The sequence below is a fragment of the Gigantopelta aegis genome, chromosome 7 (genome assembly GCF_016097555.1).
Source record: "Gigantopelta aegis isolate Gae_Host chromosome 7, Gae_host_genome, whole genome shotgun sequence".
In the NCBI taxonomy this organism is placed as follows: Eukaryota; Metazoa; Mollusca; class Gastropoda; order Neomphalida; family Peltospiridae; genus Gigantopelta; species Gigantopelta aegis.
The window spans coordinates 40,138,082-40,155,905 of record NC_054705.1 but is presented as its reverse complement, the minus strand read 5'-3'; the positions used below and the strand labels follow the sequence as shown (position 1 = coordinate 40,155,905).

At 39.0% G+C, this 17,824-nt stretch overlaps 1 protein-coding gene across 1 annotated transcript; it reads right to left on the bottom strand.

Moving 5' to 3' along the window:
- Positions 1-233: 233 nt before the first annotated feature.
- On the bottom strand, positions 234-16,910 carry LOC121376738 (mucin-17-like). The gene is made up of 3 exons (XM_041504504.1): positions 16,828-16,910; positions 3,657-6,814; positions 234-1,331 (listed from the first exon to the last, which is right to left on the bottom strand). Exons 1-3 carry the CDS (start codon positions 16,880-16,882, stop codon positions 1,320-1,322), a joined length of 3,225 nt encoding a protein of 1,074 aa, XP_041360438.1. The 5' UTR covers positions 16,883-16,910; the 3' UTR covers positions 234-1,319.
- Between the last annotated feature and the right edge of the window lie 914 nt (positions 16,911-17,824).

Genomic DNA, 17,824 nt, shown 5'->3' with positions numbered 1-17,824 from the left:
GTTTGTTTTTAGCCTGGGCATAGATATTAGGAATTATGAAATCCATTTAAACCATCTATTAGCGATTACATCAGAGAAAAATCAAAATGGCCTACACTACTGCCAAACATTACATTTTATACAATACATCCTACACGCGCCTGGTATGTGTGTATAATTGCGCGTGCGCACGCATGCACTTGCTGTTCTTCTAACAGCTGCAACTGCATTTTTTTAAATTACAAAACCAGTGCCTTTTTATATAAATTTATTACTTCAATTTATCACCTTTATACATCAATAAAAATATAACAATTTATAAGATTTATCCTTGGGAGGAGTGGGCACAACTTTAAAAAACAAGAAGTAATGGCAATGCATTTTTGTCCCCCGGTGAAATCGAAGTTATTTCAAGGCTGTTTCTAGCGAAGGGCAGGGCAATTCCTCCCCTGTGTTGTAATAAATATCAACTAGGACGAAAATACCAGCCATCTTGATAACCACTGTACCCACACCCCGGCCCGCTGTTTATACTAGGACCAGGCCGTTTTCAACATAAGAAAAACCCCTCTCTCCACCCCACACAAATGTTCCTAGAATTATGCCACCATCTAAATCAAAAACAACAAAAGTGCATTTTAACGGTCACTGACGTCACATTTAAAAACCAATGTTTGATTTTTGAAACGCACTTTTATTTTGGTTAGTGTGGTATCCAAACATTTCGTATATTTCAGACAAAATTATTAAAGGCAAATTCTTCATCATGGGCAAAATTAAGGAGAGCTGAAGATCACTCTCCTGAAATAGTGCTAAGTGTGCATTCACATACGTTTTTAAAAAATGTTTTTAAAAATTCAATTTGCCACTCTCCTGAATTTTTCCAGGCGAGATTTATTCTAAAAAAGAGATGTTATCGGACCTAATGATGATCAATTCCACAGAACCATCAACCGATTTGGAATCATTTCTCACAACCTCATTAATATAACTTGTGACCTTTCAAGTTTTAATGGTATTTTAATAGACTTAAACTTTATTCACGTGTCTATATCCTTTAAAGGTTCAGACACGTATTCTAATACATTGTTTCGAAAAAGTGGAAAGAGAGAAACTTGCATTGTCCTTGCTTCCCTGGAATGGGTAGTGGGGGAGTGTAGCACTCGTTACCTCTTACTCCCCCACCCCATCCAACACTCAATATAATAATTATATGTACAATGTTACAAGGTTTTCAATATTTAAATAAGTATACAAAAATAATATATCTGGATGTTGATATTTATCGTTTCCATGATAACCATCGATGTAACGAATTGGTATCGTCTGCCGTGGTATCTTCAAAAGAAGGCCTGAAAAAAAAGAGAAGAATACGTAAAAAAAAACGTAATATCAATTCTAATCCATTTATTATCGCCGATTAGCTTTCAAACTAGTCAGATAAACGGCAAGGGGGACATTAGAAATAGGATAGGGGCTTTCATGAAAAAAAGTTTGTTTTGTTTAACGACGCCACTAGAACACATTGATATATTAGTCATCGACTACTGGATATCAAACATTTGGGAATTTGGACATGTAGTCCTAGAGAGGAAACTCGCTACATTTTTTTTTTCATTAGTAGCAAGTGATCTTATATATGCACCATCCCACAGACAGGGCAGCACATACCATGGCTTTTGATATACCAGTCATAGTGCACTGGCTGTAACGAGAAATAACCCACTGATCCCACCAACAGGGATCGATCCCAGACCGACCACACACCAGTCGAGTACTTTACCGCTGGTCTACGTTCCGCCCCCTCACCGATGTATTAATAAATCACTGTGCTCTGCCGATGTCTCTAAAGAAAAGAATAACTTTAAAAAAAAAAAAACTGCCTCACTCCAATCATCGCTTCCGACACCTGTTAATAATGGTTATAAAGTACTATTATAAATGTGGAACTATGTTTCTAGTCTTGGTCGTTAAGCTGTCATGGAGAGACAGACTCTATGCGGTCCTAGTAGAGCGTGCTTGCACCTTCGGGCAGATTGAACCCAAGCCCAGCAATAAATTATGTCCAGTCGTTATAAAATACAATACGTTTATTGTTTACGAAATAAACACGGACATGGCATTTACCTACGTTTGTCTTTGACAGACGTGTTAAATATAGACTAATTCGATACACGAAAGCTAATTTATGGACGTAAATTTTACTGACAGTCGTGGCACGACCCGTCACGAAATACGCCCACTGATGATGTGGTGTGACACATTTTCGTGCTTGTATCGAATTTAATGTTCAAGCACGCCGGCGCGGAAATGCGTCTCAGGTGTTTGCAATCATTGTATGGCGCATGTACAAGGTGCGTCGGAAGCGGTACGGCCGGTACGTCGATAGCCGTACTACTTTTGGGGCCAGGAACTTTTTTTTCTCTTCCATAGGTGCTCGCATATTATAGATCTTATCATATTCACGTACATTGCTTCCATGGCCGTACCAAGTTTTAATTGCTTCCGACGCTACTGAATTGTAGAATGATGGTTATGGACGGGGGTGGGGTGGGGGGGGGGGGGGGGGGGTATGCCTCTCAGTAACATCTCTCTCTCTGTCTTTTTTTTCACCCGTCATTTTTTATATTTGACTGTCGCCTCAAAACACATGTAACAGCTGAAATTAACACTCACGATATAGAGTTAGGATCGTATTTCTTCCAAAGTGGGTGCATAGGCTGGGGGACCAGGGGGCCCGTACCCCCTAAAGATATTCAAGTGCCTATTGTTTTCTTCTTTCATCCCCTGCCCTGCCTCCCCCCCCCCCCCCCACACACACACACATTGAGATACCCTTTTGACAGCTGATTCACGTGCCTATAATGTTCCGTTAATACCCTCCAATATAAAATTCTGGCCACGCCAATGGTTGTTAAGCGAACCTGTCTATGAAAAAAAAAAAATTTGTTTAACGACAACACTAGAGCACATTGATTTATTAATCATCGGCTACTCGATGTTAAACATTTTCCAGTGGGACAGATGCATGAATTAAAAATATAGTTTAAAGGTGGGGTACCCCTGTCCCTTCTGCCAATATGAAATCCCGTCTATGCCATTAGTTATCAATGCAAATGTGGAGTTGTTTGTTTGTTTTTGATTGTTTTTGCTTTATGGCCGGGTTTTTTGGGGTGGGTGGGTGAGTGGGTGGAGGGCTCTCTCTCTCTCTCTCTCTCTCTCTCTCTCTCTCTCTCTCTCTCTCTCTCTCTCTCTCTCTCTCTCTCTCTCTCTCTCTCTCTCTCTCTGTGCATTCGGGCTTCCATTTTTGTAAAGGGGGAGGGGAGCAAGCTGCTTTTTGTCCGAATTAAACGAAGAGGCCAGAATCTGGATAACAGCATTTTTTGTTTATATTAGCATTACTGTCAAACAGCTATATAGGGTTGAACACGAAGCACTACACATTTTTACATGGATTACAACTAATATTGCGGGTGAGATGATGGAAATACATGGTGAAAAGGTCTCAGGTTAGTACATTTTGCCAGAATATCTCTATCGTTTTTGCCCGAATTTTTGGATTTGCTTCAACACTAGGGGATCAGTTGCCACCCCTAACCCCGCCACCAATCCTGTCACTCCCAATGCCAGCCCCACCCCCGCCCGCCTCCGTCTCGTACGCTTATGTTTTCTCTTACCTCTAAAATGCTTGCCATGAGTCTCATCTTTTCCGCGGACTTCCTGTCGTAAACGGGGGGTGTCGGCTGCTTCGTGGTTGTGGTCGGGCCCATGCCTGGAACCATCATGGTGGACAACATGTTGAAGAAGTCGAACATCCCCAGCTCGGGCACCTCCCCGCCATGGTTCGGGTTCAGATTCGCCTGGGGACCCGACGGCAAAGTTCCCACATCGGGTCGTGGAGGGAAACGTGGATTATAAGTGTCCATTGCTTCCATATAACCATGTGTCTGAGGGTCTGTGGGCGTCGTGTTAAGTTCTGCCGGATTATAAAATTCAATGTCTATGGGTCCAGAGTAATCCTGAACAGGAACTGGCTCAGGTTGTATGCGTACCGGTTTAGGTTGTACCATTACAGTTCGAGGTCGTGCTGGAACAATTTGAGGTTGTACCGGTACAGTCTGAGGTTGTACTGGAACAGTCTGAGGTTGTACTGGAACAGTCTGAGGTTGTAGTGGAACAGTTTGAGGTTGTACTGGTACCGTCTGGGGTTGAACTGGAACTGTCTGAGGTTGTACTGGAACTGTTTGAGGTTGTACTGGAACTGTTTGAGGTTGTACTGGAACTATTTCAGGTTGTACTGGTACAGTCTGAGATTCTCCTACTATACCTTGGCTCTGCGAAGATACAGTTTCAGGATGTACGACGTCACCGGGGAAGCCCGTCGGCGATGTTAGATGTCCTGTCGAAGGTTCTGCTGACGGACCAGCTACATAGCCACTCGGAGGACTCGGGTCGGCAGGAGTACCAGCAGCTTCCCAGAAGTCTTTGAGAACACTGAGGAATGTTCTGTAGTCGGCCATTTTGGATGGTACGGATCTCGCGTCAGGTGCCTGAGGTGTGTAGTACGCGTCTTGAGTTGCTTGCTCATTAGTGTTTGACGTCTGTCTGGCTGGCGAGTGGGGTATCTTGCCCTCTTTTAACTGTGATTGCCGAGTTTGCTGCTGTTGTTGTTGTTGTGGTGGTGGTGGTGGTGGTGGTGGTTGTTGTTGTCCTTGTTGCATCGACTGTTGATGATCTAATGGCTGTGGCCGTGGTGCTTGTTTTTGTTTTTTCCCTTGTTTTTTCAGCTGCTGCTGTGTTTCTTGTTGTTGTTGATTCTGTTGAATAAGCTGTTGCTGCTGTTGTTGCTGCTGTCCTTGCTGTTTATTGTCTACAGTTAGCTGAGGAGGAATTCGATCGAGTGGTATATTTTGATTCGCCTCAGCGTTTTGTATTGGCGTGACATTTGAATTTCCTGTTGTCGGCTTATTAACAGCTGCTGACACGGTCTGACTGATTAGTGTTTCAATACCAGTCGATGGACCAGTGTTGCTTATTGGTGTTTTGCTACCAGTAGATGGAACAGTGTTGCTGACTGGTGTTTTGCTACCAGTAGATGGAACAGCGTTGATGATTGGAACATTGCTATTTGTCGAAGGAACAGTGTTGCTGATTGGAACAGTGCCACCAGTCAATGGAACAGTATTGCTGGTTGGAACATTGCTATCTGTCGAAGGAACAGTGTTGCTGATTGGAACAGTGCCACCAGTCGATGGAACAGTGTTGCTGATTGGAACATTGCCACCAGTCAATGGAACAGTGATGCTGATTGGTGTTTCAATACCAGTTGATGGAACAGTGTTGCTGATTGGATCATTGCTACCAGTCAATGGAACAGTGATGCTGATTGGATCATTGCTACCAGGCGATGGAACAATGTTACTGATTGGTGTTTCACTATCAGTCGATGGAACAGTGTTGCTGATTGGATCATTGCTACCAGTCGATGGAACAGTATTGCTGATTGGTGTTATACTTCCAACTGGTGTTTTACTGTTTGCTGATGAAATAGTACTATCGATTGGGTGGCTACTAACCATGTTCTCGGCTGCCATTCGAGACCCCGACGAGACAGTGTTATCAGCTGGAGCATTGGCTGGTAGTTTATATGCAGCTGAGAAAACATAGTTGTTAATTGGTTGTTTATTACTGGCTGATAAAACAGTGTTGCCAGTTGGCTGAATATAAATAGTTGATGGTACAGTCTTGCTGGTTGGCTGTTTATCAGCTGTTGATGAAACAGGAATGCCGATTGGTTGCATTTTCATTAGTGATGAAACAATAATGTCAACTGGCTTTTTATTAACAGTTGATGAAACAGTAATGTCTATTGGTTTCTTATTAACAGGTCGTGAAACAATGTTGTCGATTGGTTGCTTATTAACAGGTCGTGAAACAATGTCGATTGGTTTCTTATTAACAGGTCGTGAAATAATGATGTCGATTGGTTGCTTATTAACAGGTCGTGAAACAATGATGTCGATTGGTTGCTTATTAACAGGTCGTGAAACAATGATGTCGATTGGTTGCTTATTAACAAGCGATGAAACACTGTTACTGATTGGGCGTTTATTAGAAGGTGATAAAATTGTGTTGTGGATAGGTGGTTTATTTGCAGGTGATATTATCATATTTGAATCGGTTTGATAATTCACCTGGGGTACTTTGCTCAGCTTAGACTGTTCCGTTGGCAGTGGGGTTTTAGGAGCAACCTTGACACTCGTTTTTTGGGGAAAAACCGAATTTCTTATCTCCTGCTCCACTTTTTGGACAAGGGAAAAACTGTCGCTTTGTAATTTTGTAATTGTATGCATAACACTCCTAATCCCTTCCACGGATTTCGTAACCGACTTCAACTGCCTCTCCATGGAGGATATTCTTGACGTCAGAGCGGAATAGAATCGTTCCAAGTAACTCATCATTCGTGTATAGCCCCCACTCTTTGCAACAGCCGCCGCCATTTTAACATCCGTTGCCGTCTGCGTGGCAGAGTTCACTCCCTTTACTACCGCGGCTGCGTCACCGGAAGGACGAATCGCCTCGGCGACGGGACTGACGACTAACGTACTCTGAGACGACACGATGGTTGGTTGCTCCGATGACGACGACGTTTGGTTGAGTGACGTCAGAGTAGGAGGGACGCCACTGTAGATGAACTGTACGGCTTTGCTAGGAGACGGATTTGGTGTTGGCCCATAATACGCCACTCTCCCGGCGCTGGCGGTGTCTAGGTTCGATAGACCGGCCGCCCGTCCTGCGTTCTCCACGGACACAACGAAAGGTTTCAAATGTACATCTGTAAGGAAAACAATATTTGTTTAATTCGTTAAAATGTATGAGATGGTGGTGGTCGTGGTGGTGGGAGGGAGGCTGCAGGGTGACCATATAGCACCATTGTTGACCTACAATTGTGCAAAACTTGAATTTAGTTGGTGGTTTTTTTCAGTTGTTTTTTTAGTTGCTGGTTTTTTTTTGTTTGTTAAACGACACCACCAGAGCACATTGATCTATCACTCATCGGCTACTGGATGTCAAGCACATGGTCATTTTGACACAGTCATAGAGAGGAATACCCGCTACATATTTTTCATTAGTAGCAAGGGATATTTTATGTGCACCATCCCACAGACAGGATAGCACATACCACGGCCTTTGATATACCAGTCGTGGTGCACTGGCTACAATTGAATTGCCAGTTCAAAATGAAACACACTGAATCGAATTTATCAAAACACACCGCGTCTGTGATGACGTCAACTACAGATCTGGCAATAGATATCATAGAATATGCGCCATATGTTTACACCGCCAGACTGACACCTGCACAGTGTTCCAACCTTACTCATTAATTTTTATTAATAACCAACAGAAAAGATATATATATATATATATATATATATATATATATATATATATATATATATATATATATCAATACGAGTTTCTAATACTTACTGTTGATATTTATACAAGTACATTTATCTAAAGATATGAACGTACATAATTAATATATATTGAAAACTCGTAACAGTTGCAATTAAGAAAACGTCCACGGCGAAAAACAAGCAGTGGAAAATAAATTGTAACATAGTCCACAGCCAAAAACGTGCCGTGGAGAATTAAAAACTCCGCGAAAATCTCCACGGCATTGCCGGGTGCCATGGAATATTTGAAAGTGTGCAAATAACAGTCCTTCCACAAGTATTTGAAATTATGCAAATAACAGTCCATCCATGAGTATTTAAAAGTATGTAAATTACAGTCCTTCCACGAGTATTTGAAATTATGCAAATAACAGTCCATCCATGAGTATTTAAAAGTATGTAAATTACAGTCCTTCCACGAGTATTTAAAAGTGTGCAAATTACAGTCCTTCCACGAGTATTTAAAAGTATTAAAATTACAGTCCTTCCACGAGTATTTAAAAGTATTAAAATTACAGTCCTTCCACGAGTATTTAAAAGTATGTAAATTACAGTCCTTCCACGAGTATTTAAAAGTATTAAAATTACAGTCCTTCCACGAGTATTTAAAAGTATGTAAATTACAGTCCTTCCACGAGTAGTATGTACATTACAGTCCTTCCAAGTATTAAAATTACAGTCCTTCCACGAGTATTTAAAAGTATGTAAAATTACAGTCCTTCCACGAGTATTTAAAAGTATGTAAATTACAGTCCTTCCACGAGTATTTAAAAGTATTAAAATTACAGTCCTTCCACGAGTATTTAAAAGTATGTAAATTACAGTCCTTCCACGAGTATTTAAAAGTATGTAAATTACAGTCCTTCCACGAGTATTTAAAAGTATGTAAATTACAGTCCTTCCATGAGTATTTAAAAGTATGTAAATTACAGTCCTTCCACGAGTATTTAAAAGTATGCAAATTACAGTCCTTCCACGAGTATTTAAAAGTATGAAAATTACAGTCCTTCCACGTATGTAAATTACAGTCCTTCCACGAGTATTTAAAAGTATGCAAATTACAGTCCTTCCACGAGTATTTAAAAGTATTAAAATTACAGTCCTTCCACGAGTATTTAAAAGTATTAAAATTACAGTCCTTCCACGAGTATTTAAAAGTATTAAAATTACAGTCCTTCCACGAGTAGTTAAAAGTATTAAAATTACAGTCCTTCCACGAGTATTTAAAAGTATGCAAATTACAGTCCTTCCACGAGTATTTAAAAGTATTAAAATTACAGTCCTTCCACGACTATTTAAAAGTATGCAAATTACAGTCCTTCCACGACTATTTAAAAGTATGCAAATAACAGTCCATCCACGAGTATTTAAAAGTATGCAAATTACAGTCCATCCACGAGTATTTAAAAGTGTGCAAATTACAGTCCTTCCACGACTATTTAAAAGTATGCAAATAACAGTCCTTCCACGACTATTTAAAAGTATGCAAATAACAGTCCATCCATGAGTATTTGAAAGTATGTAAATTACAGTCCTTCCACGAGTAGTTAAAAGTATGCAAATTACAGTCCTTCAGCGAATATTTAAAAGTATGTAAATTACAGTCCTTCCACGAGTATTTAAAAGTATGCAAATTACAGTCCTTCCACGACTATTTAAAAGTATGCAAATTACAGTCCTTCCACGAGTATTTAAAAGTATGTAAATTACAGTCCTTCCACAACTATTTAAAAGTATGCAAATTACAGTCCTTCCACGACTATTTAAAAGTATGCAAATAACAGTCCTTCCACGACTATTTAAAAGTATGCAAATAACAGTCCTTCCACGAGTATTTAAAAGTATGCAAATTACAGTCCTTCCACGAGTATTTAAAAGTATGCAAATAACAGTCCTTCCACGACTATTTAAAAGTATGCAAATAACAGTCCATCCATGAGTATTTGAAAGTATGTAAATTACAGTCCTTCCACGAGTAGTTAAAAGTATGCAAATTACAGTCCTTCAACGAATATTTAAAAGTATGTAAATTACAGTCCTTCCACGAGTATTTAAAAGTATGCAAATTACAGTCCTTCCACGACTATTTAAAAGTATGCAAATTACAGTCCTTCCACGAGTATTTAAAAGTATGTAAATTACAGTCCTTCCACGACTATTTAAAAGTATGCAAATTACAGTCCTTCCACGACTATTTAAACGTGTGCAAATTACAGTCCATCCATGAGTATATGAAAGTGTGCAAATTACAGTCCTTCCACGAATATTTAAAAGTATGTAAATTACAGTCCATCCACGAGTATTTAAAAGTGTGCAAATTACAGTCCATCCACGAGTATTTAAAAGTATGCAAATTACAGTCCTTCCACGAGTATTTAAAAGTATGTAAATTACAGTCCTTCCACGAGTATTTAAAAGTATGCAAATTACAGACCTTCCACGACTATTTAAAAGTATGCAAATTACAGTCCTTCCACGAGTATTTAAAAGTATGTAAATTACAGTCCTTCCACGACTATTTAAAAGTATGCAAATTACAGTCCATCCACGAGTATTTAAACGTGTGCAAATTACAGTCCATCCATGAGTATATGAAAGTGTGCAAATTACAGTCCTTCCACGAATATTTAAAAGTATGTAAATTACAGTCCATCCACGAGTATTTAAAACTGTGCAAATTACAGTCCATCCACGAGTATTTAAAAGTATGCAAATTACAGTCCTTCCACGAGTATTTAAAAGTGTGCAAATTACAGTCCATCCATGAGTATATGAAAGTGTGCAAATTACAGTCCATCCACGAGTATTTAAAAGTGTGCAAATAACAGTCCATCCACGAATATTTAAAAGTGTGCAAATAGCAGTCCATCCACGAATATTTAAAAGTGTGCAAATAGCAGTCCATCCACGAATATTTAAAAGTGTGCAAATAACAGTCCATCCACGAATATTTAAAAGTGTGCAAATAACAGTCCATCCACGAATATTTAAAAGTGTGCAAATAACCATCCATGAGTATTTAAAAGTATGCAAATAACAGTCCATCCACGAATATTTGAAAGCATGTAAATAACCATCCATGAGTATTTAAAAGTATGCAAATAACAGTCCATCCACGAGTATTTAAAAGTATGCAAATAACAGTCCACTCACAAGTACATTTTCTCGATAACTGAAATGAACCAAGCCAGTAAGTGACGTTGAATGACGCAGCAAGGGTGAGGGGTCTAGACTGTGGCAAGCAAATGTTCCAGGGAGGAGGATCGACCCACGATCCCCACCCCCGCACGCACGCCGCCTATTATCATAATTATGAATCAATCTGGACATTATGTGGTGCGTTATTATGGGGAAATTGGAGTGTGGGGAGAGAGGAAATCAGGAATACAAACGAACCTCGATTTATTGTATTTTATTTTATTTCAAATTTATACTTTATTTACTTTTATAATTTTTTTTTTTTTTTTTTTTTTGTGTTGTGTTGTTTTGTTGGTGGGTTTTTTTTTTGTGGTTTTTAATTTTCAATTACTCTTTGCATTTCTATGCTATGAAGTAAACTAGATCAGCTACGATAGTTAAATAATAAACAAAAACCAACAACCCCCACCCCCCCCCCCCAAAAAAAAAAAAAAAACTACAAAAAACCCGAAGCCCTTTAAGGTACTTCACCCAAAAGGAAAGTCTTTTTCCAAGAAAATTAACAAAAATATGCCTTAATCTACCCATCAGTAAAACAATAGAAAAACAAGTTTAAAGTTTGTTATAAAACCCGTAATATACATAAAGATTATGAATCTGCCATTAGCATCTATGCACAAAATTGATTCCATAAGGAGTTATGATGGAGTCGTCACTGTGTGCAAACATGATTCTCCGTCTGTAGGAATACTGCCACTATAAATTACAATAGCGTGTGCCAGCACAGACGCCAAAACCTTTCTACAGCTTCCGTGAATAAAGGGACGTCTCAATGCGCGGACGGAGGTGTAATATCACTGGCGTAGGAAGTGTGTGTGTGGGGGGGGGGGGGGGGGGGGGGGGGCAAGGGGGCATATGCCCCCCACTTTGGGAGCAGCGATGTTTTTAAAAATATATATTTATACATATATTTATATGTGTGTGTGCCCCCCACCCCCCATCCCCCCGACACACACACACACTTTTTGGCACCTTCCTACGCCAGTGTGTATAGAATAGTATTTCAAGAAAGGGACTCCTAAGTATTTTACATAATTACTATTCAAATTATTTTGACAACGAAATACCTTTAAAGTTTTTAAACACTAACGCATATTGTTGACTATTATAACCGTTTTTGATAACTTAAATCATACTTTACTTACTGATTTTATTGTTTAGATTATAATTTCCGTACATTCGAAGCGTTTTTTGATCATCCTGGGTTTTTTAATATCACAAAATGCATTTCTCATATTTTTAAAAACTCACGTGCGTTTGAGAAGTAACAGTTATGGAGTCGAGTTTTAGTCTATTTTTAGAGGGTATTTCACCATTTTAAAGTCACAGACTCATGTTTCACTCAATTGTAACTTTATCCAAATGTGTTACAGGTTTGTAGATTAACTAATCTTAGTGTTAATTTTCACGGGTTGAAACTACGGTATGTCCCTTTAACAAAAATAAAATAAAATAAATACATGTAATAATAATAATAATAACAACAACAACAACAACAACAACAATAACAACAACAACAATAATAATAATAATAATAATAATGTATTACTAAAACTACTACTAAAACTACTACTACTACTAGTACTACTACTGCTGCTGCTACTACTACTATTACTACTACTACTACTATTATTAGTAGTAGTAGTACTAATACTACTAATCTATAATATAATAAACAAAGTCGTTTTAATAGTTTCCAATCGTTCTGATCCATTCTTCTCTTTTGATTTCTACTGCCGACAGCCTTCTTTGTATTTACCCGATGTCACACTTCGCATGGATCTTTTTGCTCTCAAGAAGATTTGACTACCGAAAACATATTGTGCTGAATATTGTGTACATAGATAAATTAGGTCTCACTACACAGATGTCATCTGCCATTGAAAACCCATGTTAAATTGCCCAACTTCAAACGAAGATTGCCAATAGAACGGGTTCTCGTTGGCACTAACAACATACACCATTGCGAACATACATTATATAAGCATTTATTTTCACTCCAAAATTGAGAACATTTCCGTCTCAGTTTTTTGCTATATGACCGCATCTGGCTGTAGTACCGGTCCGAACAGGTGGTTCATTAACCGATTCACTCCGGCTGTCTCTTGCGCTATATACCCATGTCCCAAAAGGTCGATGCACAATATTACAAAATGACATGGGCAAAATACAGCCAGAAAGCTTACCATTAAATATACATATTGTTTTAATTCTTCACCATTTCCTAGAAGTGAATATGTGAACCATAACATGTGTCACAATTAGGAACTATAGCGGACCGTGATGAATGAACTCTCACCCAGAAGTGATCTGTGTAGTGAGACCTTACATAAATACAATGACAATTGAAGCCGCCATCTTTGTCGCTTAACGTAGAAGTGGCTATATATACGGCACCCGTGTATTTTCCTCGGCTAATGAGGGCAGGCTATGTACACGACGGTCGTATTTTTAAGGAAATGCCCGGAATGGCGGGACGTAGCCCAGTGGTAAAGTGCTCGCTTGATTCGCGGTCGGTTTAGGATCGATCCTCGTCAGTGGGCCTATTGGGCTATTTCTCGCTCCAGCCAGTGCACCACGACTACTACATCAAAGGCGGTGGTATGTGATATCCTGTCTATGGGATGGTGTATATAAAAGATCCCTTGCTGGTAATCGAAAAGAGTAGCCCATGAAGTGGCGACAGCGGATTTCCTCTCTCTATATCTGTGTGGTCCTTAACCATATGTCTGACGCCATATAACCGTAAATAAAATGTTTTGAGAGCGTCGTTAAATAAAACATTTCCTTCCTTCCTTCCATATCCCATCTAAACTTTCCCGTGCTAAGTTACATCTAGTAATTAGTAGTTAGTAATAGTAGTAGTAGTTGTAGTAGTAGTAGTAGTAATAGTAGTAGTAGTAGTATTAGTAGTAGTAGTAGTAGTAGTAGTAGTAATAGTAGTAGTAGTAGTAGTAGTAGTAGTAGTAGTAGCAGTAGCAGCAGCAGTACCAGTAATATGAACAAAATAAACAATTTAAAAAACCTGGCTTTGACACATAAATACATAAAGAAAAAAGAAAGAAGTGTTTTATTTAACGACGAACTCAACACATTTTATTTACGATTATATGGCGTCAGACATATGGTTCAGGACCACACAGATTTTGAGAGGAAACCCGCTGTCGCCACTACATGGGCTACTCTTCCGATTGGCAGCAAGGGATCTTTTATTTGCGCTTCCCACAGGCAGGATAGCACAAACCATGGCCTTTGTTGAACCAGTTATGGATCACTGGTCGGTGCAAGTGGTTTACACCTACCCATTGAGCCTTGCGGAGCACTCACTCAGGGTTTGGAGTCGGTATCTGGATTAAAAATCCCATGCCTCGACTGGGATCCGAACCCAGTACCTACCAGCCTGTAGACCGATGGCCTGCCACGACGCCACCGAGGCCGGTCATAAATACATAATGTAACTTGATTTCTTCTTTAAACCGAACATCTGCAAATAAATCGCTTATCCAACATTCTTTTTTGTTTTTTGTTTCTTTTTTTTTGGGGTGTGTGTGGGGTTTTTTGTTGTTGTTGTGTGTGGGGGTTTTTTGGGGGGTGGGGGGGTTGTTTGTTTGTTTGTTTGGGGTTTTGGGGTGGGTTTTTTTTTTTTTTTTTACACTTCCACACTTTTTAACAGTGACAACGCAAACGAATTATAAATGTGCTGTTGCCGTGTAAACGATTCCGCGATGATAACGACAATACGTAATAACCCGGTGACCTGTGATTACCCTGGTTACGTAACCCAGACGTCTGTTCTATTAAACTACTGACAGTCGTCCCAATTTTTGAAGATCAACAGCGAGAAAGTGACCTCAGTGATTTAATGGTTAAGCCAGCGGACTTGAGGCTGGTAGGTACTTGGTATAATGCCCACAATACAAAGATTTGCGATATAAGTACATAAAAATGTATTATCACAGGCGGCCAAGTGTTTTTCTATTTATACAGCTGTTAACTACACGTAACAAAAAAGAACTTAATAAACTAGGAAAATATATAGTACAAGCAAACAAAATTAGAGATCAGCTATTACAGTAAGGAAAACTTCTCCTTTTTTTTAGTATCCCTAATTACTTTTAAGAAAACCATACCCACCATTTTTGTGCACATGTATATATTGTATATATATATATATATATATATATATATATATATATATATATATATATATATATATATATATATATATTTGTTTTGTATTATGTTTTGTATATATGCTGATGAGTTGTAAAACTTAAAGCTAATAAAGAATTGAATTGAATTGGTTCACTCCACGGTACCGGCTCCCACCCAGGGCGAGTTTAACGACTCCGTGTGTAGGCGTAAGACCACTACACCGACTTCTCTCTCACTAACCACTAACCCACTGTTCTGGACAGTGACTGTTCTGGAGATTGGCCCGCCACCAATAAAAAGTTTGTTTTGTTTAACGACACCACTAGAGCACATTGATTTATTAATCATCGGCTATTGGATGTCAAACATATGGTAATTTTGGCAGTCATAGAGAGGAAACCCGCATCAAGCGAGCGCTTTACCACTGGGTTACGTCCGGCCTCCCCGAACCCCCCTCCCCGTCCATAGAGTTGCATTTGAGAGGCTTCAAAAAGAAATAACAAAATCTTTGGGGAGAAGGGAAATTTAAAATAAATAAAAAGCCATCAAGTTTGTTTTGTTTAACGACACCCCTAGAACACATCGATTAATTAATCATCGGCTATTGAATGTCAAACATTTGGTAATTCTGACTCGTAGTCAACAGAGGAAACCCATTACATTTTTCTTAATTTAGCAAGGGATCTTTTATATACACTTTCCCCACAGACAGGAAAGGACATACCACGGCCTTTGACCAGTTGTGGTGTACTGGTTCGAACGAGAAAAACACAATCAGTTGAATGGATCCTGAGGTGGTTCGATCCTGCGACGCAAGCACCTCAAGCGATCACTCAACCGACTGAACTAAATCCCGCCCAAGTGAAGAAGTAAATTAGATAGAGGATATTTCATGGTTTTTGTCAAATATGATTTATATCTCATCGAGTGAAATTTGCAATCATATCTCACGAGTTACGCTTGCGCGACGAGTGTATTATGATTGCAAACTTCACGAGATCAAATCATATTTGACAAAAAAACATGAAATTATCTATTTATTATATAACTTTTGGCAATTTATCTTTATTTTTAAAATGCCAGCAGAAAAATAGTTCCGGATTTCTTACAGTGAAGATAACACTTTCTACAGTGACGATAACACATTTACTAACACACTGAGTGACTGATAACACTTTTATTTTACTGATATTTTAAGATATTTCACTAAATGTTATATAATAACGTATTTTATCATTAAAAAAAAAGTTTACCGACACTATCAGATGAAACTAATGGGCCAGTGGACAATAATGTTTAGTACATACAGTACATATTGAATCGTGTTTCACTGGTATAACTTTTTTTGTTAGTAACTGACATTACCTTTTTGTATCATGCAGCATTTTGCAGGCTATGAATCAAAATAACAACTGTACCATCACTAGACAACATAACGAACTACTTGCACTGTTCTGTATTCCACGCTATTCCTTCATAGGTACTTTTTTTTCCCTCTCTCTTCTTTTTTCTCCCCTTTCTATTCAACTTCAAAACTAGGTACCTTTTTCTCTCTCTCTCTCTCTCTCTCTCTCTCTCTCTTCTCTCTCTCTCTCTCTATTTACTACTATTACTATAACATATATTATTAACTATATTAAAGAGACATTCCTGAGTTTGCTGCATTGTAAGATGTTTCCGACTAATAAAATATTTCTATGATTAAACTTGCATATTAAATATATTTTCTGGGTTAGAATATCAGTGTCTGTATATTCAATATGTTTCTGGTCGTCTTAATATTTGTAAGAAACCCAAACTGGATTTTGTCTTCAAATAATTTCGTACGTACGAAAAAATAATAATTTAGGAAATAAATTGAAATTTAACCTAGTACAAATATCAGACCGATCAAAAAAACGTTTAATATACAGCCACTAATATTTTATGCAGAAAAATATGTTTGATATGTAATTACAGCCGTTAAAAGTCTGTTAGTCGATAACATCTTAAACATTGCAGCAAACTCAGGAATGTCCCTTTAACTACTCACCTGCAGGTAGAATAAGTAAAACACATAGCAGAAGAAAGGCAGGTAATCTCTCCATACTTCAACACACGACCAGTACCCTGGAATCGGCGGTAATGAATAGCGAGGCTGTCAAACAGAATATTATATCATTGGATTGTCTCCCGTGATTGATGAGCAGCCTCGACTCGAGTGGTCGTCTAGGTGTTACGGAAATACCTCCACTGTTGTCTTCCCTACTTAACTCTCCACTGAGTCATTACTCTGACAAGGGAGGCGGGCGGGACGTAGCCCAGTGGTAGAGCGCTCGTTTGATGCGCGGTCGTGAGGATCGATCCTCGTCGGTGGGCCCATTTGCGCTATTTCTCGTTCCAGCTAGTATACCACGACTGGTATATCAAAGACCGTGGTATGTGCTATCCTGTCTGTGGGATAGTGCATATAAAAGATCCCTTGCTACTAATAACAAAAAATCCCTGACAGTAGCGGGTTTTCCTTTCTAACACTACATGTTAAAATTACCAAATGTTTGACATCCAATATCCGATGATTAATAAATCAATGTGCTCTAGTGGTGTCGTTAACCAAAATAATTTTTCAATCTAACAAGTAGGGACGGTGGTAGAGCACTCTCCCGTTGGTGTAGGCAGGGTTTTAAATTGGGATGGAGGGCAGCTTCACTTTCTATAAGTCTCTTTATGAGTAATCAGGCCAATATAAAAGGTGAGGAGGAAAAAAAAAGGTTACCCCCCCCCCCCCCCAATCACAACCAGTGCCCACAAACGGGACGCCAAAGGCCGCGGTATGTACTGTCCTGAATGGAAACGTCCATTGTGACAAATCCCTTGGCTGCTGCATTATTGGTCGGATTATTTCTCGCTCCAGCCAGTGCGCCACGACTGGTATATCAAAGACCGTGGTATGTGCTATCCTGTCTGTGGGATGGTATATATAAAAATCCCTTGCTACTAATGGAGAAATGTAGCGGGTTTCCTCTTTAAGACTATATGTCAAAATTACC